Source organism: Leucoraja erinacea, chromosome 5, assembly GCF_028641065.1.
Source record: "Leucoraja erinacea ecotype New England chromosome 5, Leri_hhj_1, whole genome shotgun sequence".
Lineage (NCBI taxonomy): Eukaryota > Metazoa > Chordata > Chondrichthyes > Rajiformes > Rajidae > Leucoraja > Leucoraja erinaceus.
The window spans coordinates 91,319,597-91,347,151 of record NC_073381.1 but is presented as its reverse complement, the minus strand read 5'-3'; the positions used below and the strand labels follow the sequence as shown (position 1 = coordinate 91,347,151).

Below are 27,555 nucleotides of genomic sequence, written 5' to 3'. Positions count from 1 at the left end.
ATTGGAGAACGAAGGAAGTGCAGATGCTGGAATCTTGAGTAAGACACGAAGTGCTGGAGGAACTCGACACGCCAGAGAGCATCTGTGGAGGGAATGGACAAACTGCTCTCTGAAGGGTCCTGAACTGAAACAATGCCCATGCATGACCTCCAGAGATGATAGCTGACCCGTTGAATCCTCCTGTTCCCCACCTGGACTAACGCCTATTTCTCCCCTCCCCCTCCACTCACATCCTCTGGCTTCACAATTCTCAACTCTTCAATCCCTTTGTCTCATGCCTTCTGTTTTTTGCTCATCTCTGGCCTTTGTTCCAAACATCTTCCTCTCAAACCCCCTCCCCTCACCTATTCATCCATTAACGGCCCCTCCTCTCTTCCAGCTCCCGCCACCCCCCCCCACAATCCGCCTGAAATATAATCCTGACCCGAAACGTCACCTATCCATGTTCTCCAGAGATGCTGCCTGGCCCGCTGATTACTCCAGCACTTTGTGTCTTTCTTTAAATAAACCAGCATCTGCAGTTTTTTGTTTACTAAATCTATACTGTTTGATTAAATGTACCGTTTGATTAACTGCAGACTAAAATTAGGAGATAGGATTTTGAGGACAGACTTATTTTCTTCTGACTGGAATCGCGATGTCAACAAAGTTGTGTACAATTGGAGCAAGTGGGTTTTGTCCTCCTCCAGTGAAGGGCAACATACCGTGCATCTCTCCAACAGTGTGCTGAGCCAAGGCGTCACTGTGGGACTGGAGATGTGATCAGTGACCAGTTCTGTTTCTGAGTAAGAATCGACCCAGAGACCCAGTGTTGTGATGCATCACCCTCTTTATTTCACAGTGAGAATACATCCCCAGTAGTTTGGAAAACAAAACACATGCAAATAATCTAGAGACAAGAGCTTATTAATGCCGCAAGAGCAGCTGAGAATGGACTGGTGTTAACAGGAGCAATGGCCCACTAGTAGCTCCTCCGGTCAATGAGTTGCTTTTCCTACAGCACCCAGGGATTACACTCTCCACAATCCAGACCACATGTTGTAAATGTTCATAAATCCTCAGAACAGAATTAGGCCTTTGGCCCATCAAATCTACTCCGCCATTCAATCAGGGCTGATCTATCTCTCCCTCCTAACCCCATTCTCCTGCCTTCTCCCCATAACCTTTGACACCCGTACTGATCAAGAACCTGTGAATCTCCTCCTTAAAAATACCCACCGACTTGTAGATGTTGGGAGAACCTTGTTAAAGTTAAGAATAGAGTTTAGCACATCTCACTGTTTTTTAAATCTGCAAATGTAGCACAACATCTGAGAGATAAATTCTGTTTTACTTTTTTTGGAACCCAATCTGAAATAGTCCAGAGGTCAGTCTGAAGAAGGGTTTCGGCCCGAAACGTTGCCTATTTCCTTCGCTCCATAGATGCTGCTGCACCCGCTGAGTTTCTCCAGCATTTTTGTGTATCTGAAATAGTCCATGTTTGTTGAACCTTCCCAGATAGACACGGTTGCTGTAAAAGGCACGCTGATCATTTTCCAAGTCATTCTTGAATTCATTGGCGAGACGCTCAAAGTCTTCAGTTTTCTCCTGGTATGTCCTGTGAACAATCTGGAATAAATATTGAAGATTAAATTAACAATGTAACCCTTTCCCAATTGCTGACTCATGGAGTCACGGAGTGATACAGAGTGGAAACAGGCCTTCGGCCCAACTTACCCACACCGACCAACATGCCCCGTCTAGACTAGTCCCACCTGCCAGCATTTGGCCCATATCCCTCTAAACCTCTAAACAATCCTAGCCATGTATCTGTCTGACATGTTTCTTAAACATTCAAGAGACAAGAGTCAAACGTGTTTTACTGTCATCTCTCCCAGATAAAACAATGAAATTCTTACTAACATTGTGATGCTACCGACCTCAACTACATCCTCTTGCGGCTCATTCCATACAACCTCCACCCCCCGGATGCAACTGTTACCCCACACGTTCCTGTTACATTCCCCCCCTCACCTTAAACCTAAGTCCTCTGGTTCTTGATTTCTCTACTCTGGGCAAGAGACTCTGTACGTCTACCTGATCTATCCCTCTAATGATTTTATACAATTTTAAAAGATCACCCCTCAAGCTCCTGCGATCCAAGGTTTCGAGTGCTAGCCTGCCCGCTCAACTTATCCCTTCGGCACAGGCACTCGGTTCCTGGAAACATCCTCATAAATCTTCTCTGCACCCTTTCCAGCTTGGCAGTATCTTTATTGTAACATGATGCCCAGAACAGAACAGAACACAATAGTCTAAATGTAGTTTCACCAACATCTTATATAACTGCAACATGACCTCCCAACTTCGAACAATATCCTAACTGATGAAGGCCAATGGGCCGATAGCCTTTTTGACCGCCCTATCTATCTGTGGTGCCACATTCAATAAACTATTCAACAGGATAAACACCAACAAATCTCACCTGACGTAAACAATCTTCTCCAAACCATGGATAACATGAACTGATGGGTCACTTGGTTCAGGTAGACTTTGGACTTCAAGTGGCAGAGAAATGAGAAATGAATATTCCTGATTTATATCGCCGTTGTCAAATGGGGCAGAAACCTCACAAGGAGCAGAGATGGGAACAATCGTATCTGTGGAGAGAAGAGTTCTCAATTACAGAGTGTATGTGGAAAGTGTTCAGGATGGCAAAGGCCATTGGTGGAGTTGTGATGCACTTCATTGACCTGAAACATTAACTCTGTCTCATCTCCACAGCCACTGCTTGACCTGCTGAGGATTTATAGAGGAATTACACAAAAAGCTGGAGTAACTCAGCGGGATGGGCAGCATCTCTGGGCAAAAGGAATATCCCACCTCATCAAACCAGTAAATATACGTCTAAATTATCCTTTCAAATAAGTATTTTCCATGTTTAATTTTGTTACACAGCCCCCCTCATCTATTTACACCTGTACCCATGCACACACTCACACGCACTCGCGCACACACGCACACGCACTCCCGCACACACGCACACACACTCGCACACGCACACGCACACACATGCACACACGCACACACATATGCACACACACATGCACACACACTCACACACATACAAACACACACACAGACACTCTCACAGACACACTCACACTCACATTCACACTCACTCACACACAGCCACTCACACACAAATGCACACACACATACACACACACACACACGAGATTCTGGACACGCACACACACACTCACACGCAAGATTCTGGACACGCACACACACGCACACACACACACACACACACACACACACACACACACACACACACACACACACACACACACACACACACACACACACACACACACACACACACACACAAAATTCTGGACACACACGCACGCAAGATTCTGGACACACACACACACACACACACACACACACACACACACACACACAAGATTCTGGACACACACACACACAGACACACACACACATAAGCATACACGTATACACACACACACACCCCACCCCCCAGACACATACCCACACTCACACACGCACACAGACAACCACACACACACACACGCACACGCACACAGCAGATCCTGGACACACGGTGAAACTGCCCAATTGTGCACTCACACTCACACACACTCAGTGCTCCCCATAGTGGAGTTCCCTCCCACTGAGCCCCCACCTCAGACATAAGAGGATCTTCTCAACTCCCCCCCAGGAAGATACATTCTGTGCTGTAACATTGAACAACCATCCAACGTACCTGCAGCATTATTAAACTGTGAATAATCAAAAAACTTGTCCAGGGCCACGTCAGTTGCAGTCTTCAAATCTGTTCCATTAATAAACGTATAAACCCACTGCAGTTCTTCATAACTCTAGAGTGGTGAAAGGAAACTGAGGAGACCAGTGGTGAAGTTCAAGGGCAGTCTGTATTTTGAAAGTTTAATCAGTCCCGCGTCTGTTAATGATTGACAGCTGAAAACTCCAAAGGGCAATTTGGAGGAAACTAACAAGAAGTAAGAAGTTGCCTTTTTCCTCTCAGTGCTATCTTGCATTCATCGTGGAATCAAGGATTCCAGGTCCAATTACCTCTGAGGAGACAAACATCAACGGTGGTTCAGAACCAGATCGTGGTGCAGGTGAGATGTCTTGGTTCTTTTCTTGTATGGCTGCAGAAACCAAATTTCATTTGAACCTCATGTGAGGTTCAAGTGACAAATAAAAGGTATTGTATTGTAAATTCAATAAATGTTCATTCCTAGGTGCCAGGGAAATATCAAAGGTGGCTCAATCTTGGCAAACAAGCAGATTCAGAGGAGTAGGTTTAGGTTTATTATTGTCACCTGTATTGAGGTGTAGTGAAAAGCTTTGTTCTGCATGCTATCCCAACTGAACAGATAATACTAGACATAAATACAATCAAGTCAAACTCAAGTACAATGGGTAGTGCAATGGAGAAGATACAGAGTGCAGAATATAGTTCTCAGCATTGTAGCGCACCAGTTCCACAGACGAAGTCCAATGTCCGCAATGGGGTAGAGGTGAATCGGACAGTGCCCTGGCTTATGGAAGGGCTGTTCAGCAGCCTGATCACAGAGGGGAAGAAGCTGTTCCTGAGTCTGGTGGTGCGCGCTTTCAAGCTTCTGTACCTTCTGCCGGACGGGAGCGGGGAGAAGAAGGAATGACCGGGGTGGGACAAGTCGTTGATTGTGTCGGCTGCTTTCCCGAGGCAGCATGAAGTGTAGACGGAGTCTCTGGCAGTGAGTCTGGTCTGTGGGATGGACTGGGCTATATCTAGAACTCTGTAGTTTCTTGCCGTATTGGGCAGAGCTGTCCCCAAATCAAACTGTGATGCCACCCGACCGCATGCTCTCTGCGGTGCTTCTGTAGAAGTTTGTAAGAGTCACTGGAGACGCCCAATGACCTCAGGAGGTAGAGGCGTTGGTGGGGCCTCTTGGTTGTCACATCAATGTGGTTGGTCCACAACAGATCATTGGTAATATTAATGCCAAGGAACTTGATGTTCACAACCATTTCCACTTCCGCCATGCTTCCTGAAGTCAATAACTAGCCCCTTCATCTTGCTGACATTGAGGGAGGGGTTGTTGTCGTGACACCATGTTACTAAGTTCTCCCACCACCTCTTTCCTATACTCCGTCTCATCTGGCCCTCCGCAACGGTGTTGTCTGCAAACTAATATCCTGTTGTATTATTCTTAGAAACAACTCGGAGAATGAACGATGGTGGGGGGAGCTCCACGACATCGGAGAGCGATGAACTGGTTTTCTATGTCAATGGACACAAGGTCGGTGGAGCATCAGGGTCCTGAATCAATAACAGATGTAGAGAGAATGAAATGTTTACTCTGGGTCCTGACCTGGATGTATTGCAGTTCAAAATGACGTCTTGTTTTCCAATTCCTATCGCATCTCCCCATCTCTCATTATTTCCAGTGATATGAGCTTGAAACTCACACTGTCATAGAGTGATACAGTGTGGAAACAGGCCCTTTGGCCCAACTGGCCCACACCAGCCAACATGTCCCACCTACACTAGTCCTACTTGCCTGTGTTTGGTCTATATCCCCCCAAACATGTCCTATGCATGTACCTGTCGAATTGTTTCTTAAACGTTGGGATAGTCCCTGCCTCAACTACCTCCTCTGGCAGCTTGTTCCATACACCCACCACCCACTTGTGTGAAAAAAGTTACCCCTCAGATTCCTATTAAATCTTTTCCCCTTCACCTTAAACCTATGTCCTGTGGTCCTCAATGCGTCTACTCAGGGCACGAGACTCTGTGCATCTACATGACCTATTCCTCTCATGATTGAAACATGTAAGATCCTGGTGTTTGTCACAATGGATATGAGAACGTGTTCCTTGTACATTACCTTCACTTCCCCTTGTTCTAGACCACCCCACTTGCTCCTCTGGTGCGGATAATGTGAAACAAGTTGGCCACCTTTTCAAACTAAGTGGGGTCACTCGTTTAAGGAGGAAACGCAGCGTTCGTTTTTCCTCGCGGAATGTTTGTCAGCCTCTTCAACTCACTTGCTCAAAGAGTCGTGGCGGCCATCTTAAGCGACCAGCGGGCCATTCTTTACCTGGCGTGTAAACTGAAAGAGGGAAGGCATGTAGAGGGAACAAAGGGGGAAATACAGGAGGATTGACTGAACGTTATTGCTTACAATCACAGTGAAGAATGTTGATTCCACTATGGTGGATGTTTATGTTAAATTCTATTGTGTATTGTGCTCTTTTTGATTGTATGGCTGCATGGTAACTTATTTCACTGTATCTTAATTGGTGCATAAACTTGAACCTTGTAACTTGAACCTTGAATGTAATAAAGAGTTTTTGCTCGATACTAAGGCATGTTCATCTGTTCTGCTGTGTTTGCTTCATTGCCTGCAGGTGGTGGAGAGGAATGTGGACCCTGAACTCAACCTGATAACCTACCTGAGGAGAAAATGTATCCTTGCCTCTCGCTATTGGCGTCTCCCGCGGGTTACGGATGTGGAAAGAGGGGGGAGGTGCGGGACTAGACGCTCCTAACTCAGGGTCCCACTCAGGGTCAGCTGAACATTCCCAGCTCCCCCAGCCCTTCCAGTTTATTAGCATCCTTCCTTACAACAGGGTAACCAGACTGTATGTACTTCCTCGAATGTGGTCTTGGTAACGATTTGTTCAGCTGTAGTTTATCTTTGAAGAAGGGTCTCGACCGAAACATCACCCATTCCTTCCCTCCTGGGATGCTGCCTGGCCTGCTGAGTTTCTCCAGCATTTTGTGTCTATCTGTAGTTTAGTTTAGTTTAGAGATACAGGGCTGAAACAGACCCTTTTGGCCCACTGAGTCCTTGCCGACCAGCGACCCTCACACACTAGCACTATCCTACACACACTGGGGACAATTTTACAATTTTACCAAAGCCAATTAACCTACAAACCTGCACGTCTTTGGAGTGTGGGAGCAAACCTGGGCACCCGGGGAAAACCCACACAGTCACAAGGAGAACGTACAAACTCCGTGCAGACAGCACCCGTAGTCAGGATTGAACTCGGGTGTCTGGAGCTGTAAGGCAGCAACTCTACTGCTGTGTCATCATGCCACCCTACTCCTGTATCCAGTGAAAAACACAAAGTGCCGGAGTAATGCAGAGAGTCAGGCAGCATCTCTGGAGAACATGGATAGGTGACGTTTTGAGTCGGGACTTTTCTTCAGTCAGGAGAAGAGTCCCGACCTGAAACGTCACCTATTCATGTTCTCCAGAGATGCTGCCTGACCCGTTGACTTACTCCAGCACATCTTATTTTGTACACCTGCATCTTTCCTTCTTTCTGTGACTGGGTTCAATGCCCTAACCAATGAAGGAAAGCATGTCCGATGCCTCCTTTGCCTACCCTGTCAACCGGGGTCACCACCTTGTTTCAACCTTGCCCCTGCACTTCACGGTCTCTCTGTTCTGCAACCTTCCTCATTTTACTGTGTAAGTCCCGCCCTATTTATTCCCACCTTATCTGCAACACTTTGCACTATGTGAAATAAACCCCAGCTGCCTTTCCTTAGCCCTTTGGACCAATGGATCAAGTTTACATTGTAATAATAGATAAACCTTCTTCATGGTTCACTGGTTTAATCCGAAAACCTACAACCCATATCACCACATCCGAGTCGTTCTCCTAAATAGCAATCAGCAATGTACTTTGTATTGTGTGCGATGCACTTGTAGTCCAAGCTCTCTCTCTGTTCCACTCCTCTGACATTCACTGTGTCTTTGCCTGGTTTGAGTTGACTCAATTGACCAAGTTAAATGCTGCCTGCCACTGCCTTGTCCATGTTCCCATCAGATCTATATCCTGTTTAAAGTTTACACAACCTTCTTCCATTCATTTACATCCACATCACCGTCTATATCTCCCATTCCCCTTTCCCCTGACTCTCAGTCTGAAGAAGGGTCTCAACCCGAAACATCCCCAATCCATTTTCTCCAGAGATGCTGCCTGTCCCGCTGAGTTACACCAGCATTTTGTGTCTATCTTCTTATGTGACAACTGTGTTGCCAAATTTAGTATCATCTGCAAACATAATATTAATTTCACCGACATTCTCCAGATTATGACCATGTGACAAACAACAGGGACCCAACACTGATCCCTGTGGACAGGACTCATGCCTCCAAACTCAAAAACAACCCTGCTCTAGCACGTGGCAGGGAAAACCCATTGTGGAATAACACATAATGCAAATATATAGTGAACCAGCTCCACACACTCCAGCACTGTAAACTTCATCAACCCATTGCTAGTTATCATCATCACTGGCCCACTGGTTCCTCTGTAAATTCCATCACTGGCTCCACTGGTGTCTCCATAAACCCCATTAGTGGCTCCACTGGTTCTAGAACCTCCATCGCTGTCTCCACTGGTTCTGTAAACTCCATCACTGGTTCCTCTGTAAACTGTCACTGGTTCACTGGTCCAACTGTAAACCTTCATTGGTTCACCGGTCCATCTGTAAACTCCACCACTGGTCCATCTGTAAACTCCACCACTGGCCCATCTGTAAACTCCACCACTGGTCCATCTGTAAACTCCACCACTGGTCCATCTGTAAACTCCACCACTGGTCCATCTGTAAACTCCACCACTGGTCCATCTGTAAACTCCACCACTGGTCCATCTGTAAACTCCACCACTGGTCCATCTGTAAACTCCACCACTGGCCCATCTGTAAACTCCACCACTGGCCCATCTGTAAACTCCACCACTGGTCCATCTGTAAACTCCACCACTGGCCCATCTGTAAACTCCACCACTGGTCCATCTGTAAACTCCACCACTCCTCCACCACTGGCCCATCTGTAAACTCCACCACTGGCCCATCTGTAAACTCCACCACTGGTCCATCTGTAAACTCCACCACTGGTCCCATCTGTAAACTCCACCACTGGCCCATCTGTAAACTCCACCACTGGCCCATCTGTAAACTCCACCACTGGTCCATCTGTAAACTCCACCACTGGTCCATCTGTAAACTCCACCACTGGTCCATCTGTAAACTCCACCACTGGTCCATCTGTAAACTCCACCACTGGTCCATCTGTAAACTCCACCACTGGTCCATCTGTAAACTCCACCACTGGTCCATCTGTAAACTCCACCACTGGTTCACTGGACCATCTGTAAACCTTCACCGGTGGTTCAATGGTCCATCTGTAAACTCCACCACTGGCCACTAGATCCTCTGTAAATGACTGGCCCACCTGCCCCACAGGTTCCACTGGATGAGGTATCTCCAGTGTAAACCATCTGACCACCTCCTTTGATGACCAGTTTTCACTTTACATTGTCGGTGTGTCGCGACACAGCCTAGCCCGGTACAATCTAATCCACCATCTCCATTCCCACGATGGGCGGCTCCTCCTCCGAGGGTATCCGTGGTCCAAGTCCCCCGCTTGTTTGATGATGCCCACCCACGCACCTTGGGCAGCAGCAGCAGCCACCGGCACCTGGCGGGCAGCACCGCGATGGGTCCTTGTTGCCGGCCCTGCCTGTTGACCACGTTTTTCCTTAACACGAGCGTCAGTGGGCCTGACGGGGACCAAGCTCGGCTGCGGAGAGGGAGGATGCGGCTCCTGCACCGTGATGGTCTCCAAGTACAACGCCCTCCAGGGGAAGGTCGTGTATCCTTTCACCCACCTGCTCCTGAACCGAGGAAAACCTTCCCCACCGTGGCATTCAGTGCGACATGTTCAACGTTATCATTGCAAGAGGTAGAGGGTTGGTGGAGATCACTGTGGAATTCATTGCTGCAGAGGGCAGTGGAGGCCAAGTCAGTGGATATTTGCTAAGCGGAGATTGAAAGGTTCTTGATTAGTAGGGGCGTCAAAAGTTGTGGGCAGAATGCAGGAGAATGGAACTGAGAGGGAAAAATACATCACCTGCGATCAAATGGTGGAGCAGACTCGATGGGCCAAATGGCCTAATTCTGCTCCTCTGTCAATGGTTTTATGCTTAGAAATGGAGAAAGGGGGAAGATCCTCCAGAGAGCTCGCTGTCCATAAAGATTCCTCACTCTCTTGACCAGACCTGGACACCGGGAGTCCCATGTACAAGCAACCTGCATTGGCACTCATCCTACGTTAATCCCAACTGGGGGGATCTTATAGAAACTTACAAAATTCTTAAGGGGTTGGACAGGCTAGATGCAGGAAGATTGTTCCCGATGTTGGGGAAGTCCAGGACAAGGGGCCACAGTTTAAGGATAAAGGGGAAATCTTGTAGGATTGAGATGAGAAAAACATTTTTTACACAGAGAGCGGTGAATCTCTGGAATTCTCTGCCACAGAATGTAGTCGAGGCCAGTTCATTGGCTATATTTAAGAGGGAGTTAGATGTGGCCCTTGTGGCTAAAGGGATCAGGGGGTATGGAGAGAAGGCGGGTACAGGATACTGAGTTGGATGATCAGCCATGATCATATTGAATGGCGGTGCAGGCTCGAAGGGCCGAATGCACCTATTTACTATGTTTCTATGTTTCTAATTAATTATTGTCTCCACGTACACGTGATCTTCCACCAGATTCTACCACTCCCATAAAAACACAAATTTGGTTGCATTTGTGACCATTGAGATCACCAAGAGGACTGACAAGGGCTGGGCTGTGGTCATTGTCTACATGGACCTCAGCAAGGCATTGGGCATGGTCTCGTATGGTAGACTGGTATGGAAGGTTGGTTTACATGGAACCCAAGGTGGGCTAAACCAAATGGATCCACCGTTGGCTTGGTGGCAGGAGAGGAAAGGTATTTGTGAGGGTGGTTATTCAGACTGGAGGTCCGGTACCCAGTGGAGTGTCACAGGGATTGGTGCTTGGCTCCATTGTGGTTTGTCACCAGTGTTGTTAACATTGGTAATAAGTCTGGATATAACACCAAGATTGGTGGTGTCATGGGCAGTGAAGGAAGCTATCTAAGATCCAGATGAATGAGGGAAGTAGGGAAAGGAACCTAGAAAAGTTCAAGGCGTGCTATTTTGGTAAGTTAACCCATGGCAGGACTTACACAGTAAATGGCAGGGCTCGGGAGAGTGTTATAGGTCAGAGAGACCTGTTTTTTAATTTCAGTTTTGGAGATACAGCATGGAAACGCCCACTGAGTGCATGCTGACCTTCAGCCACCCGTTCACACTGGTTCCTTGTGACCACACTTATCCTGATAAACAATATCTACCGCTTTACCCCTCATCGACCTTTTTGGCTGTTTCTTCGAAAATACTCAATCAGATTCATAAGACACAATCTCCCACATACAAAACCATGCTGACTATCTCTAATCACCCCCTGTCTATCCTTATCCCTCAGCATTCTCTCCAGTTACATGCCTACCACAGATGTCAGGCTCACTGGTCTATAGTTCCCAGGCTTTTCCTTGTAACCCTTTGTAAACAAACATAGAAACATAGACAATAGGTGCAGGAGTAGGTCATTCGGCCCTTCGAGCCTGCACCGCCATTCAATATGATCATGGCTGATCATCCAACTCAGTATCCTGTACCTGCCTTCTCTCCATATCCCCTGATCCCTTTAGCCACAAGGGCCACATCCAACTCCCTCTTAAATATAACTAGTGAACTGGCCTCAACTACCTTCTGTGGCAGAGAGTTCCACAGATTCACCACTATCTGTGTGAAAAATGTTTTTCTCATCTCGGTCCTAAAAGATTTTCCCCTTATCCTTAAACTGTGACCCCTTGTTCTGGACTTCCCCAACATCGGGAACAGTCTTCCTGCATCTAGCCTGTCCAACCCCTTAAGAATTTTGTAAGTTTCTATAAGATCCCCCCTCAATCTTCTAAATTCTAGCGAGTACAAGCCGAGTACAAAGACACAACATTAGCCGTCCACCAGTACCGGCTCCTCACCTGTGTCTAATAATGATTCATATCTCTCACCATATCCCTCCATTCCCTGCAACTCCATGTACGTATATAATAGCCTTTAAAACACCACCGTAGCATCTGCCTCCACCACCACCCCCTGGCAGCACGTTCAAGGCCCCCACCGCCCTCTGTGGAACAAACTTGCCCCGCACATCTCCTTTAAACTTTGCCCCTCTCACCTTAAACCTGTGCCCAGTGGTGTGTGTAGTTTGTGATACCTACAACACAATGTCTATAATGCCCCTGTCCCACTTAGGAAACCTGAAGAAAACCTCAGGAGACTTTGCGCCCCACCCAAGGTTTCTGTGAGGTTCCCGGAGGTTTTTGTCAGTCTCCCCACCTGCTTCCACTACCTGCAACGTCCGGCAACCACCTGCAACCTCCGGGAACTGCACGGAAACCTTGGGTGGGGCGCAAAGTCTCCAGAGGTTTCCGTTCAGGTTTCCTAAGTGGGACAGGGGCATAAAAGGGTGCTGTGTGGACAAGCACTGGGACAAGGAGGGGTGTCTCCACACGTATCCTGTGACCCCCCCCCCCCCTTCCTACAAGCCTCCGTGCCCGCTCGCCGTACGATCCACTCCTTGGTTCACAGCCACCCCGTGCTTCCCAATCCGTGGGGACAACATGGCTCGGTCTGTCCCTCCTTGACTCTGTCTCCCCAGACATTTTTCCGTCAACGCCTGCCTGGCCCCCCTCTGCTCTCTCCACCGTACCGCCATCACCACTGTGGAGGGTATCGGGAGCACCGCCACTCGGCTCCATCCAGTCCAGGTGAGTCACTCCGGTGCCGTGTCTTCCTTCTGCCCGGAGGGAGTGGGAACAATGGAGGCGGGAATGAAAGTGTGGGTTTAGGATTATTATTGTCACGTGTACTGAGGTACAGTCAACAGCTTGGTGTCCCATGCTATCCAAACAGATCGGGGAGGTGGTGGAGAGGGATGCCAGCAAATGTAGTCTTTAAGGTCAGCATGGTGGCGCAGCGGTAGAGTTGCTGCCTTGCAGCGCCAGAGTCCGGGGTTCAATCCCGACTACGGGTGCTGTCTGTACGTTCTCCTCATGACCTGCGTGGGTTTTATTCGAGATCTTCGGTTTCCTTCCACACTCCAAAGACGTACAGGTTTATAGGTTAATTGGCTTGGTGTAAATGTAAAATTGTCCCTAGTGGGTGTAGGATGGTGTTATTGTGCGGGGATTACTGGTTGGAGTGGACTCGAGGGGCCGAAGGGCCTGTTTCACACTGTATCTGTAACTAAACTAAACTAAACTACGAGGCACTTTAGACAGGTTGATGAAAAGGCACATACATATGCAGGGAATGGATGATACTGACATTGTGGGCCGATGGGCCTGTTCCTGTGTTGTAGCCTTCTACCGAGGTACAGCGAAAAGCTTTGTTTTGCATGCTAGTCAGTCAGATCAGATAATGCTATACACAAATACAAGTCAAACTCAAGTACAATAGGTAGAGCAAAGGAGAAGATGCAGAGTGCAGAATATAGTAGTAATAAGAGTCTTCAGAAACAAAGAACTGCAGATGCTGGTTTACACAAAAGATAGAGTGCTGGAGTAACTCAGCAAGTCAGTCAGCACCACTGGAGAACATGGACGGGTGACATTTAAAGTCGGGACGCTTCTTCAGACAGTCTAAAGAAGGGTCTTGACCCGAAATGTCATCCATCCTTTTTCTCCAGAAATGCTGCCTGACCATTTGAGTTACTCCAGCATTTTTGTGTGTATCTTATGAGGAGAGCAATGTTCAGGCAGGGAAAGTTCCAACCTCCGACCTCAAGTTCCGACCTCATCATCCTGTCTAAAGTGCCTCTTAGTTTAGTTTAGTTTAGTTACAGAGATAGTGTGATGTTCATGACATTTATGAAATGCAAATAACCATATAACCATATAACAATTACAGCACGGAAACAGGCCCTACAAGTCCGTGCCGAACACTTATTTTCCCCTAGTCCTATCTACCTGCACTCAGACCATAACCCTCCATTCCTTTCCCATCCATATACCTATCCAATTTATTTTTAAATGATACCAACGAACCTGCCTCCACCACTTCCACTGGAAGCTCATTCCACACAGCTACCACTCTCTGAGTAAAGAAGTTCCCCCTCATATTACCCCTAAACTTCTGTCCCCTAATTCTGAAGTCATGTCCCCTTGTTTGAATCTTCCCTACTCTCAATGAGAAAAGCTTATCCACATCAACTCTGTCTATCCCTCTCATCATTTTAAAGACCTCTATCAAGTCCCGCCTGAACCTTCTGTGCTCCAGAGAATAAAGACCAAACTTGTTCGACCTTTCTCTGTAACTTAGTTGCTGAAACCCAGGCAACATTCTAGTAAATCTCCTCTGTACTCTCTCTATTTTGTTGACATCTTTCCTATAATTGGGCGACCAAAATTGTATACCATACTCCAGAATTGGTCTCACAATTCTGGACAAATGGACAAATCTCACAACTCCACAAATGGACAAGTTCTTGAAGTAAAAGATGGAGGCAGCAGAGAAAGGTTAGACTAACCAGGCTGTTCCCATCAAGCCCCAGCTACATGGCTTGGGCCAAATGCCCTTTGACATTGCTGCAACATGTCCATGGTTGTATGCTGAACGTCTGACAAGATCAAGCTTGTTCCTGGAGTCCCAGCACAGAGGTCATAGAATCATAGAGTGATATAGCGTGGAAACAGGCCCCTCGGACCAACTATCCCACACCGCCCAACATGTCCCAGCTACACTAGTCCCACCTGCCTGCATTTGGCCCATATCCCTCCAAACCTGTCCTATCCATGTACCTGTCTAACTAAATCTTAAACTTAGAAACATAGAAACATAGAAAATAGTTGCAGGAGTAGGCCATTCGTCCCTTCGAGCCTGCACCGCCATTCAATATGATCATGGCTGATCATCCAACTCAGTATCCCAACCCTGCCTTCTCTCCAGACCCCCTGATCCCTTTAGTCACAAGGGCCACATCTAACTCCCTCTTAAATAAAACCAATGAACTGGCCTCAACTACCTTCTGCGGCAGAGAATTCCACAGATTCACCACTCTCTGTGTAAAAAAAGATTTTCTCATCTCGGTCCTAAAAGACTTTCCTCTTATCCTTAAATTGTGACCCCTAGTTCTGGACTTCCCCAACATCGGGAACAATCTTCCTGCATCTAGCCTGTCCAACCCCTTAAGAATTTTGTACGTTTTTATAAGATCCCCCCTCAATCTTCTAAATTCTAGCGAGTACAAGCCGAGTCTATCCAGTTTTTCTTCATTTGAAAGTCCTGACATCCCAGGAATCAGTCTGGTGAACCTTCTCTGTACTCCCTCTATGGCAAGAATGTCAATAAGTTCACCTCTCATCCTCCTGCGCTCCAGGGAATAGAGTCCCAGCCTGTTCAACCTCTCCCTAGAGCTCAGACCCTCTGGTCCTGGCAACATCTTCGTAAACGGGCACAAAGGGGCTGAAGGAACTCCCTCTGCACTCTGTGTGTTTGAACACCCTATCGCTTATTTAACTGAGGTACAGATTGCGAGTCAAATCCAGGCTGACCTTCAGGGTGCCAAGCCGTTCCTTGTTTGCACGAAGCTCACAGAGTGAACATTACTCGATGATCAACAATCAGGACAACGGCAAATCCAAATCCAAAAATAGCAGAGTGTGGCCAAAGGTCTTAGTGCAATCTGAAGCTGTGTGTAAAATAAACACAAGCCTGCAATAACCGAAGAACTGTACGAGCTCAGACTACCAGTAGGTGGCAGCACGTTGGGGAATGGAGAGTGAAAGAGCTGACTAGACTCTAGACTCGAGAGATATCGCAAGGAAACAGGCTCTTCAGCCCACCGAGTCCACGCCGACCAACGATCACCCCTTATACCCGCCCTATCCTACACACTGGGGACAATTTACAATTTTTACTGAAGCCAAGGAACCTACAAACCTGTACGTCTTTGGAGTGTGGGAGGAATCTGAAGTTCTTTGATAAAACCTACGCAGGTTCTGGGGAGAACATGCAAACTCCGTACAGACAGTACGCGTAGTCAGGATTGAACCCGGGTCTCTGGCGCTGTAAGGCAGCAACTCTACCGCTGCGCCACCGTGCCACTGTTGGTGAGGACAGGGCTGTGTTCACCATTGTTAGCACAAGCACTCATACTCCACTTGGCTAGCTCACAACACAACGGTGTAATGATTCAATATTTCCCTCCTCTTTCCTGCGCTCCACTTGGATGTGCACCCATTACTCCCTTCCCCCTTCCATCCACCTGTATTCTCCTGTAACCTCTACCGACTATATTCACGAAGGCTGAGTGGAGTAATCGAGGACCAGAGGGCATAGGTTGAATGTAAAGTGTGAAAGGTTTTATGGGAATCTGAGCGCTTGCTTTTTTACACAAAGCGTGGTGGGTGCATGGAACGAGCTGCCAGAGGAGGTAATTGAGGCAGGGACTATCCCAACGTTTAAGAAGCAATCAGGCAGGTATATGGATCGGACTTGTTTAGAGTGATATGGGCCAAGCGCAGGCAAGTGGAACTAGTGTAGCTGGGACATGCTGGTCAGGGTGGGCAAGTTGGTTGGAAGGGCCTGTTTCCACGCTGTATCACTCTCTGACTATTCCTGCCTCACATTTCATACCTCTTCTATCCTGATCTGACACTTTTTTGTCTTTTCATCTCTGGACTTTGAACAAAACAATCTACATTCAGACCCCCCCCCCCACTTCACCTGTATCCACCCATCACTCTCCAGGCTTTGGCCCAGCCCCACCTCTCTTCCAGCTTTGTCCTTCCCCGAACACAATCAGACTGAAGGAGGATCCCGACCCAAACGTCACCACGTTCGAGTTCCCAAGGGATGCTGTCTGTCCCGCTGAGTTACTCCAGCACTCTGTCCATTTTGTGTTCACCCCCCTCACTTCATTTGCTCAACAACTGCCCCCTTTGTCTTCCTGTTTTCCTGTCGCCGTGACACAATCATTACGGATCTCTTAAAATCATGAATAAAGTGTTGTACGTAATTGTAAACTGTTTCCAATGTAGGCAGTATCAGGAAGCAGAGGATGGTTCCTTGATACACGTGACAATAAACCCTGATACCTCAGTGTACTTCGGTACACGTGACAATTAACTAAACTCAACTCAATGGACTAAACTAAACTCAACTAATCAAACCGATTAGATACGATGCACAGTCTCGGAGCCATGCAGACAGAGACCCTGGTACAGAAGTTGATAGGCAATTATTACACCTGATCTATCTCTCCCTCCTCACCCCATTCTCCTGTCTTCTCCCCATAACCTCTGGCACCCGTACTAATCAAGAATCTATCTATATTGTTAGAATTCTGGCCTACTGATTTGCCCACCAGACTATGCAAATAAAATGGGGCAATAGGGTCTCAGCCCCATTTGGGGTTAGCAATGGTGTTAGCCAAGGGGGAATTTTATCCCCAGTCCTTTTTAATCTATATATTGATGATCTGTCTAAAAAATTGAAGGCCTGTAACACTGGGTGCGTGATTGGTAATATTTTAGTGAACCATATTATGTATGCAGATGATCTTGTGGTCTTTAGTCCATCTAGCGCTGGTCTCCAGCAGCTCCTTACTATATGTTCCGTGTATGGTGTGGAACATGACATTAAATATAATGCTAGTAAGAGTGCTGTTATGGTCTGTAGAACCAAAGAGGATAAATGCCTAAAATATCCTGTTTTAAATTGTCTGACAACAATCTTAGTGTCTGTAATAAGATAAAATATTTAGGGCATATTATTACAGAACAAATGACAGGTGATGAGGATATTTACAGGCAACGACGCATGCTGTATGTACAGGCGAATATTCTTTTGCGTAAATTTGGTGCGTGTGCAGATGTGGTGAAGATGTCGCTATTTAGAGCATACTGCACACCACTCTACACTGCACACCTGTGGTCGAACTATTTAAAGACAAGTATGCAGAGACTAAAGGTGGCATATAACGATGCCATGAGAACACTGCTAAGGCAACCTAGATGGTGTGGAGTCAGTATTTTAGAAGCTATCTTAAGACACCACATGTATAAATTCATTTGCAGGATAAATGACTGTAAAAATGTGCTTATTGTGGCCTTGACAAACATAAGGGTTAGCACTACACTCTACGAATCCCAGTTGTGGAGACACTGGTATCGTTGTCTCATTGTAGGACATTGATCATCTTTTAATCTGGATTTTTAACAAGTATTGTGGGTTTTTGTTAAATATAAATGATGATGTTTTTATGTGATATACCATGATTTTATATATATTTATGATATTTGATATGCAATGCATTTTTAATGCAATGTTGCCCCTTGTCTGGACCTTGAGTCCGAAATAAAGATTATTATTATTATTATTATTATTTATTATTATCTCTGCCTTAAAAATATCCACTGACTTGGCCTCCACAGCCTTCTGTGGCAAAGAATTCAACAGATTCACCGCCCTCTGACTAAAGAAATTTCTCCTCATCTCCTTCCTGAAGAAACATCCTTTAATTCTGAGGCCGTGGTCTCTGGTCCTAGACTCTGCCACTGGTGGAAACATCCTCTCCACATCCACTCTATCCAAGTTTCCGTGCGTGATCGAGCTACCTGCATGACATCTCTGCTTTCATTCCCACACCAGGAGCGCATCGCAAAGGCCCACGGCAGCCAGTGTGGATTCTGCACCCCAGGGATGGTCATGTCCATGTACACGCTGTTACGGAACCACCTCAACCCCACGCTGGAGGACATCGAAGACACTCTCCAAGGTAAAGTCTGCTCCTTGTCGCTCACTTCCACCCTGGACATCCATCCTGTCCATGGATTGCTATCTGAATGGGGTCAGATTAGGAAAAGGGTAGGTGCAACGAGACCTGGGTGTGCTTCTACATCAGTCACTGAAAGTAAGCATGCAGGTACAACAGGCAGTGAAGAAAGCTAATGGCATGTTGGCCTTCATGGTGAGATGATTTGAGTTTTGGAGCAAGGAGGTCCTGCTACAGTTGTACAGGGCCCTAGTGAGACCACACCTGGAGTATTGTGTGCAGTTTTGGTCTCCTAATTTGAGGAAGGACATTCTTGCTGTTGAGGGAGGGCAGCGTAGGTTCACGAGGTTGATTCCCGGGATGGCGGGACTGATATATGTTGAAAGAATGGGTCGACTGGGCTTAAATTCACTGGAAGTTAGAAGGACTAGAAGGGATCTTATAGAAACATATACAATTCTTAAGGGGTTGGACAGGCGAAATGCAGGAAAATTTTTCCCCATATTGGGGGAATCCAGAACCAGGAGTCATAGTGTAAGAATAAGGGGTAAGCCATTTCGGACTGAGTTGAGGAAAAGCCTTTTCAGCCAGAGAGTTGTGATTTCTCTGTCGCATAAGGCAGTGGAGGCCAATCCACTGGATGAGAAAGTTCGATTTAGAGAGAGAGTTAGATTCTCTTAGGGCTAGTGGAATCAAGGGATATGGGGAAAAAGCAGGAACGGGGTACTGAGTTTGGATGATCAGCCGTTATCAAATTGAATGGCGATGCTGGCCTTCTCCTGCACCTATTTTCTATGTTTCTCGGGAGATCGCTCATCCCATTAAGAGCGCCGGGGGTGGGGGGGGAGGGGGGGGGGGGAGAGCAGAGGGTGAGAGGTCAGCATATTGGCAGCAGTTAGTTCCACTGATTCAATGCTACATTATAGTCACATGTAGCTAGCTACAGTGAAATGCTTTGTACACCTACAACCCAGTAGAATCATTCAGCAGACATCACCGAGGCAGTACCCAAGTATCGCCACACCACTGCCGCAGACAAAGTTACACAAGTTCATGCAACAGTCCTGTTTGCTGGCAGCCACCGCACCTTGCAGTAAGAAGCTCCCGACTGCCGGGTCTCACTTCATTCTCGGCAGCGCCCCCACACCATCCAGTCCTCCCCTTTTCTTTATTTAAAATAATATATTCAATTATTATAAAAAGTCATATTTACAAACCAAAGCAGTAGTGATGGACCCACCTCCATAACACAAAATCACCAAAATATCTCATCACTACTTCAAATAACTATATCACCATCCTGGTTAAAGATACACCTTCCCCCTGGCATCGTGAATCGCTGGGTTCCTCCTTTGTTCAGGCGGCCCCTTGCCGGTTAGCCCTTGATGCCCCTCGCACTCATGATGGCCCCCCTCGATCGTGTCGGCCCCCTCGCTCTCCACTCTCCCCACCCCCTCTCTCCCTCTCTGTCTCCACTCTCCCCCTCTCCCTCTCCCCCTCCCTCTCCCTCCCTCCCTCACCCTCTCTCCCCCTCCCTCCCTCCCTCCCTCCCTCCCTCCCCACCTCTCTCCCTCTCTGTCTCCACTCTCCCCCTCCCTCCCTCCCTCTCACCCACATACCCTCACTCCTCCTCTCTCTCTCTCTCTCTCTCTCTCTCTCCCTCTCTCTCCCCCTCCCCCCCTCTCTCTTCCCCTCACTCTCCCTCTCTCTCCCACTCTCTCTCCCTCTCTCTCCCTGTCTCTCCCCCGCTCTCTCCCCCCCCCCTCGCTCCCCCTCTCCCTCGCCCTCCCCCTCTCCCTCTCTCTCCCCTCTCTCCCCCTCTCTGCCCCTCTCCCCCTCTCTCTCCCCCTCGCTCTCCCTCTCTCCCCCCCCCCCCCCTTTCTCTCCCACACTCCACTTTCCCTCTCTCTCTCCACCATCCCCCTCTCTCTCCACTCTCCCCCTCACTCTCGATGGTCCCACCTACTGACCAACAACTCCACGGGTGCAGGTTCAATCCTGACCTCGGACACTGTCTGCGTGGAGTTTGCAGGTTCTCCCTGTGTCTGCGTTGGTTCTCTCCGGGTGCCCACGTTTATCTCTCAAACTCCAAAGACGTGTGGGTATGGAGTTTGTCACTGTTTGTGACTCCCACACTCCAAAGACGTGCAGGTTTGTTGATTATTTGACCTGTAAATTGACCCTAGTGTGTAGAAGGATAGAACTAGTGGGTGGCATGGACCCAGTGGACAGAAGGGCCTGTTCTATGCTGTATCTCTAAACTAAACTAAACAGCGCCCTGTCAAGTAGTGTGCTCCACCCACCCTCTGGCTCCACACCATTCTGCCATTTTCCTCAAAACCCTTCCACTGATTTAAATGTCCGATAGATTTGACCCCGTTCTTATACGTTCTTGCCATCCATCTCTCATCTCTCTCTCTCTCTAAATAATGGGACCCGATCCAAAACATCGCCTGTCCATTCCCTCCACAGATGCTGCCTGACCCGCTGAGTTCCTCCAGCACTTTTTGTCCACCTTCGATCTTCCAGCACCTGCAGTTCCTTGCGTGTGTGCATGTGTGCATGTTGTGCGTGTGTGTTTGTGTGTGTGTGTGTGTGTGTGTGTGTGTGTGCATGTGTGTACATGTGTGCATGTTTGTGTGTGTGCGCGCGTATGTGTGTGCTTGTGGGTGTGTGTATACGTGTGTGTGCGTGAGTGTGTGGGTGTGTGTGTGAGTGTGAATGTGTGAGTGTGTGAATGTGTGAGTGTTGGTTTGTGAGTGTGTGAGTGGGTGCGTGTGTGTGAGTGTGCGTGAGTGTGCGTGCGCATGCATGCGCGTGTATGTGCATGTGCGTGCGTGCATGCGTGTGTGTGCATGTGTATGTGAGCGTGCGCATGCATGCATATTCATTTGTGTGCGTGTGTATGCGTGTATGTGCGTGTGTACGTGTGTGTGCGTGTGCATGCGTGTGTGTGCGTGTGCATGTCTGTCTCTCTCACCTCATTTAAATCTCCTCTCAGCCTACAGCTGGGTATTTTCCACAGAATGGGAGAATTTTGAAAACACTCAGCAGGTCAGGCAGCATCTGCGGGGAGAAGCAGAAGCAACAATACAGCTGAGTGACCCGTGTGTACAATGTTGTGGGCCCCACGCCTGAAACCAAGTGTCGTTGGAGTGCTGGATTCCCAGTGTCCGCCCCGCACTGTTCCCCCCTGTATTCCCGGTACAGAGCCTGTTCCCCACTGTCTCTTGTGTCTTGGCCTTGCAGGAAACCTGTGTCGCTGCACGGGCTACCGACCCATCGTGGAGGGATACCGCACCTTTGCCCAGGTAAGAAACACCAACAGCTGGAGCCAGGTAACCAGCCTGTAGTCACACTGTAGTCCACAGAACACTCTCAGTCTGAAGAAGGGTCTCGACCTGAAGCGTCACCCATTGCTTCTCTCCTGAGATGCCGCCTATCCCGCTGAGTTACTCCAGCATTTTGTGTCCATCTACGGATGGTTTCACAGACCGGTCCATATTTCCTCACCAAATCCCTGTTGCAAAGACCAATGGGCAGTTTCCTGTCATGGAGGGCATGGGGTGGGAGGCAGGAGAGGCATTTATTGCCCACTAGTGAGGGGGTGACTCCCATCCCTGTGGTCCTGGTGATAGAAGGCCAGTGGTGATAGAGGGGCAGTGACACATTCATTCATCAGGGTGGCAGAGGTGTTAGGTGGCATCAGTGCGGGAGAGGAAACAAACTTAGAGCTGGCGGCACAGTGGTGCAGCGGGTAGAGCCGCTGCCTCACAGCGCCAGAGACCCGGGTTTGATCCTGACCTCCGGTGCTGTCTGTGTGTGTGGAGTTTGCACGTTCTCCCTGTGACCGCGAGGTTTTCCTCCGGGTGCTCCGGTTTCCTCCCACATCCCAAAGACTTGCGGGTTTGTAAGTTAATTGCTCCTAGTGTGTAGGGAGTGGATGAGAAACTGGGATCACATAGAAACCAGTGTGAACGTATGGGCCCAAGGGCCTGTTTCTGTGCTGCATCTTTCAATCAATCATAAACTACATAGAACATAGAGTGAAGTTCGTAAGAGTTACTCCAGCATTTTGTGTCTATCTTTGGTATTAAACCAGCATTTTTTACAGTTCCTTCCTGAACACAGAGCAAGGTTCATGGCTGCTTTATAAAACTAACTGTTGGGACCAGTTGTTTGGCATGGACTTGTAGGGCCGAGATGGCCTGTTTCCGTGCTGTAATTGTTATATGGTTATATGGTTATATGGTTAAAGACATGTTTGATTTTCCCGTGTAGTCATCGAGCTGCTGTGGAGGAGCTGGTGTCAGCGGGAGATGCTGCAAGGAACAGGTGAGGAACTGTTGCAGCACGTCCTGCATCACCATCGCCACATCCGCATGGGCGCATTGACAGTCCTGCACACACCCGCATGAAGCTGTGCATGGCTCCTTCCATGCATGGCACCTGCACACCATTGCAAGGGGGAGGGAGAGGGAGGGGGCGAGGGAGGGGGAGACAGGAGAGAAAGAGAGAGAGGGAGAGAGGAAGAGAGGATGAGAGAGAGAGAGAGGATGAAAGAGGAGGGAGAGAGGGTGAAAGAGAGGGGGAAAGGGAGAGAGAGATAAAGAGACAGGCAGAGAATGGAGGGGAAGGAGAGAAAAACAGAAAAGAGACAGAAAGGACAGACAAAGAGACAAAAGGAGGGGGGAGAAATAGATAGATGGAGAGAGAGAGAAATGTGTGTGAGTGTGTGTGAGTGAGAGAGTGTGTGTGTGTGTGTGTGTCTGTGTTTGTGTGTGTGTGTGTGTGTGTGTGTATGTGTGTGCGTGTATGTGTGTGTGTGTGTGTGTGTGTGTGTGTGTGTGTGTGTATGTGTGTATGTGTGTGTGTGTGTGTGTGTGTGTGTGTGTGTGTGTGAGTGTGTGTGTGTGTGTATATATATGTGTGTGTGTGTGTGTATTTGTGTGTGTGTGTGTGTGTGTGTGTGTGTGTGTGTGTGTGTGTGTGTGTGTGTGTGTGTGTGTGTGTGTGTGTGTGTGTGTGTGTGTGTGTGTGTGTGTGTGTGTGTGTGTGTGTGTGTGTGTGTGTGTGTGTGTGTGTATGTGTGTGTATATGTGTGTGTGTATGTGTGTGTGTATATATATGTGTGTGTGTGTGTATGTGTGTGTATGTGTGTGTGTGTGTGTACATGAGGGTTTATTGTTGTCTCATGTACTGAAGGACAGTGAAAAGCTTTTATTTGCGTGCTATCTAATCAAATCAGGTAATATTATCAATCAAGACCGAGGAAAGAAACAGTGAATATTTATGTTGGGAGACACAAGAGAATAGGAGCAGATGAGAGTCCCTGTCTTTCAATATCATCTTGTCTGACCATTGATGGCCTCCATTCCTCTCCTGTCCCAGTCTTCAACACCCTCAATTCCACACTTGTTCAAATATTCATCTACTTCCACCTTCAATGGACCTTTCATGCTGAAAGTCTTCACTGCCACTGCCTGGATGGCCGAGTGTTCAACATTTCCTGCAGAAGGGTCCTGACCCAAAATATCTTCTGTCCATTCCCTCCACAGATGCTGCCTGACCCGCTGAGTTCCTCCAGCACTTTGTGTTTTTCTCCATATTCCAGCGTCTAGAAACATAGAAACATAGAAAATAGGTGCAGGGGGAGGCCATTCGGCCCTTCGAGCCAGCACCGCCATTCATTGTGATCATGGCTGCTTGTCCCCAATCAATAGCCCCGTGCCTGCCTTCTCCCCATATCCCTTGATTCCACTAGCCCCTAGAGCTCTATCTAATCTGCAGTCCTTTGTGTCTGATAGAACCTTGAACAGGACAGCACAAGAACAGGCCCTTCCATATGCCGACAGGTGCCGACCATGATACCAAAACCATCTCGTAACTGCCTGCACCTAATCCATATCCCTCCATTCCTGCATGTCTAAGAGCCTCTTACGCCCGACTATCGTATCTGCCTCCACCACCACCTCTGGCAACACGTTCCAGCAACCCACCACCATTCTGTGTGAAAATACTGCCTTGCACACTAGCTTGAACCTGACCCCTCCTCAGCATAAAGCTGTGCCCTGTATAATTTGATTTCTCCATCCTGGGGAAAGGTTCTGACCGTCTTCAGACATTTGCTGCTTTGTTTAACACACTTTCTCTCCCCTCTCGCAGAAATCACCCAAACTCTTCGAATCGTCCGAGTTCCTGCCTCTGGATCCCACTCAGGAGCCCATCTTCCCCCCGCAACTGGTAGGTGCAGGTTCATAAGATCAAATTCATATAAGTGACAGGAGTAGAATTAGGCCATTCGGCCCATCAAGTCTACTCCGCCGTTCAATCATGGCTGCTCTTTCTCATCTACTGAATCCAATTCTCTTGCCTTCTCCCCATAACCGCTGACACCCATCTTAATCTGTTTAGTTTTGTTTGTATGAAAGCAAAGACTCCACAGGCTCTTCAGCCCACTGAGTCCACACCGGCCATGCATCACCTTTCCACACTAGTTCTATGTTATCCTATGTTCACGCCCATTCCTTGCACACTGGGGGCAATTTTACAGAGGCCAATTAACCTACAAACCCGTACGTCTTTGGGATGTGGGAGGAAACCGGAGCACCCGGGGAAAACCCATGTGGTCAGAGAGAATGTTTGAACACCACGCTCGGACAGCACCCAGGGTCAGGGTCGAACCTGGATCCCTGGCTCTGTGAGGCAGCAGCACTACCAGCTGCGCCACCGTGCTGCCCCACAAGTCAATCTTCTCACTCACTCACACGGGGAAGGATATTTGGCCAAAGCTCCTCAAATCGTGTGCCCTGCCTTGCCTTGCGTTCTGTTCTGGGTGACCCCCCCCCCCGTTTGGGAAGCATTGGGCAGATGGTCTCCACATCATGTTCTGGTCTTTAAGCTCATCCACCACTCTGCTGCCTGTCCTAGTTCACACCAAGTCCTGTGTCCCCATCTATTGAGCTACACTGGCTCCCAACCAACTCGCACCTCAGGCAGCACGATGGCACAGTGGTTGCGTTGATGCCTCATAGTGACAGAAACCTAGGTTCAATCCTGACGATGGGTGCTGTCTGTGTTGCGTTTGTACGTGCCCCCTATCACTATTTTCTCCGGGTGCTCCGGTTTCCTCCCAAGAAGTGCTAGCTTGTAGGTTAATTGCCTTCTGTAAATTGGCACTAGAGTGTAGGGTAGAATTAATGACCGGGGTGATTGTTGGTCGGCTTGGACTCGGTGGGCCAAAGGACTTGTTTCCACAATGTATCTGTAAACTAAACTAAACCTCATTGTTATCACAGCTTGTTTCAAACTCCATGAGAGGTTAGCCTTTGTAGAAAGCGAGCAAACTCAGACCTGCTGGCTCCGCATCTCACCCTTGTGTTTCTCAGGCACTTTGTGAATCTCCTCGGAGTACGTTGGTCTTCAGAGGAGAGAGGGTCACCTGGATTCAGCCCACAACCCTGGAGGAGCTGCTGGCCCTGAAGACCAAACACCCTGAGGCCAGGCTGGTTGTTGGCAACACGGAAGTGGGTAAGTTGCAGGCAGTGTGGACCTTGCCCCTTGGAGGAGGGAATTTTGTAACTATACTGGTACTCCATATCTGACTTTACTCAGATAGGCCCAGACACAAAATAAAACAGCTTGTGGATCAGTGGTGAGTCTATCGAACAAGTCGGTTTACTAAAAGACCTTAGTGATGTACATTGGAAAACAGTGTGAGCAAGCCCAAACTGCTTCAACAAGATAACGCAACTGTACATTGTTTATACCCTCATGACACAATAGTTACTTGTGGAGTTGAAATAAACCATTAATCAATGTCTCTCTAACCTTCCATCTTTGTCTTTCCCAAGAGTTAACTTTAAGCTTGCGTTTCTTGTTGTTTTGAAAATCTCATCTTCCTTATAATTCTCAAAATTCCCAACAATACCCCTCTTCTTTGATTGTGTCGGCTGATTTCCCGAGGCAGCGTGAAGTGTAGATGGAGTCGATGGTGGGGAGTCTGGTCTGTGTGTGTGTGACGGACTGGGCTACATCTACAACTCTCTGCAGTTTCTTGCTGTGTTGGGCAGAGCTGTCCCTAAACACCAGGCTGTGATGCAACACGACAGTGTGCTTACTACGGTGCAGCTGTAGACGTTTGTAGGAGTCGTTAGAGTTGAGGACTGGTGGGCTCAGTAGTTTCTTTATTAACAATTGGCACAGTAGCGCAGCAGCAAAGTTGCTGCCTCACAGCGCCAGAGACCAAGGTTCCATCCTGACTACAGGTGCTGTCTGTACTGAGCTTGTACGCTCTCCCCATGACCAGCGTGGGTTTTCTCCGGAATCTCTGGCTTCCTCCCACACTCCAAAGACGTCAGGTTTGGAGGCTAATTGGCTTGGCTAAAATTGTAAATTGTTCCCAGTGTGTGTAGGATGGTGTTAGCGTGCGGGGATCGCTGGTCGGTGTGGACTCGGTGGGCTGAAGGGCCTGTTTCCGCGCTGTATCTCTCTAAACGAAACTAAAGCTATTGAGTGACCCAGGGATGGGGAATGGGTGGTGAGAGTGGCATTGACAGTACAGGTACGGCACCCTCTGGGCACACTTTGACCATCTCTCTCTCTCTCTCTGCCGTCACCACAGGCATCGAGATGAAGCTGAAGAACATGTTGTATCCGGTGATTCTGGCCCCGGCTCACATCCCAGAACTGAACTTCACCCGACACACGGATACAGGTGGGTGAGGCCCTCTATCACCTGCCGTACACCATACATCGGTGACGTTTTTGTTTTAAATTTATCAAAAAATGTATTCAATTATTAAAAGATAATATTACACTAC

The 27,555-nt window shown here is 48.1% G+C and overlaps 1 protein-coding gene and 1 long non-coding RNA gene across 2 annotated transcripts in view; one reads left to right on the top strand and one right to left on the bottom strand.

Moving 5' to 3' along the window:
* Positions 1–423: 423 nt before the first annotated feature.
* LOC129697557 (uncharacterized) lies at positions 424–4,037 on the bottom strand. The gene is made up of 3 exons (XR_008723545.1): positions 3,773–4,037; positions 2,465–2,639; positions 424–1,608 (listed from the first exon to the last, which is right to left on the bottom strand). It is a non-coding gene; the product is annotated as an uncharacterized LOC129697557 (long non-coding RNA).
* The window catches only part of LOC129697556 (xanthine dehydrogenase/oxidase-like), a 77,502-nt gene continuing 53,964 nt past the window's right edge, over positions 4,018–27,555 (top strand). The window contains exons 1-11 of the mRNA XM_055636224.1: positions 4,018–4,151; positions 5,233–5,318; positions 6,430–6,487; positions 9,602–9,698; positions 12,617–12,725; positions 18,610–18,736; positions 21,983–22,044; positions 23,015–23,068; positions 24,899–24,976; positions 26,122–26,263; positions 27,357–27,449. Coding sequence (XP_055492199.1) covers positions 5,247–5,318; positions 6,430–6,487; positions 9,602–9,698; positions 12,617–12,725; positions 18,610–18,736; positions 21,983–22,044; positions 23,015–23,068; positions 24,899–24,976; positions 26,122–26,263; positions 27,357–27,449 — 892 coding nt within the window. The 5' untranslated portion in view covers positions 4,018–4,151; positions 5,233–5,246. The remainder of the gene's footprint in view (positions 4,152–5,232; positions 5,319–6,429; positions 6,488–9,601; positions 9,699–12,616; positions 12,726–18,609; positions 18,737–21,982; positions 22,045–23,014; positions 23,069–24,898; positions 24,977–26,121; positions 26,264–27,356; positions 27,450–27,555) is intronic.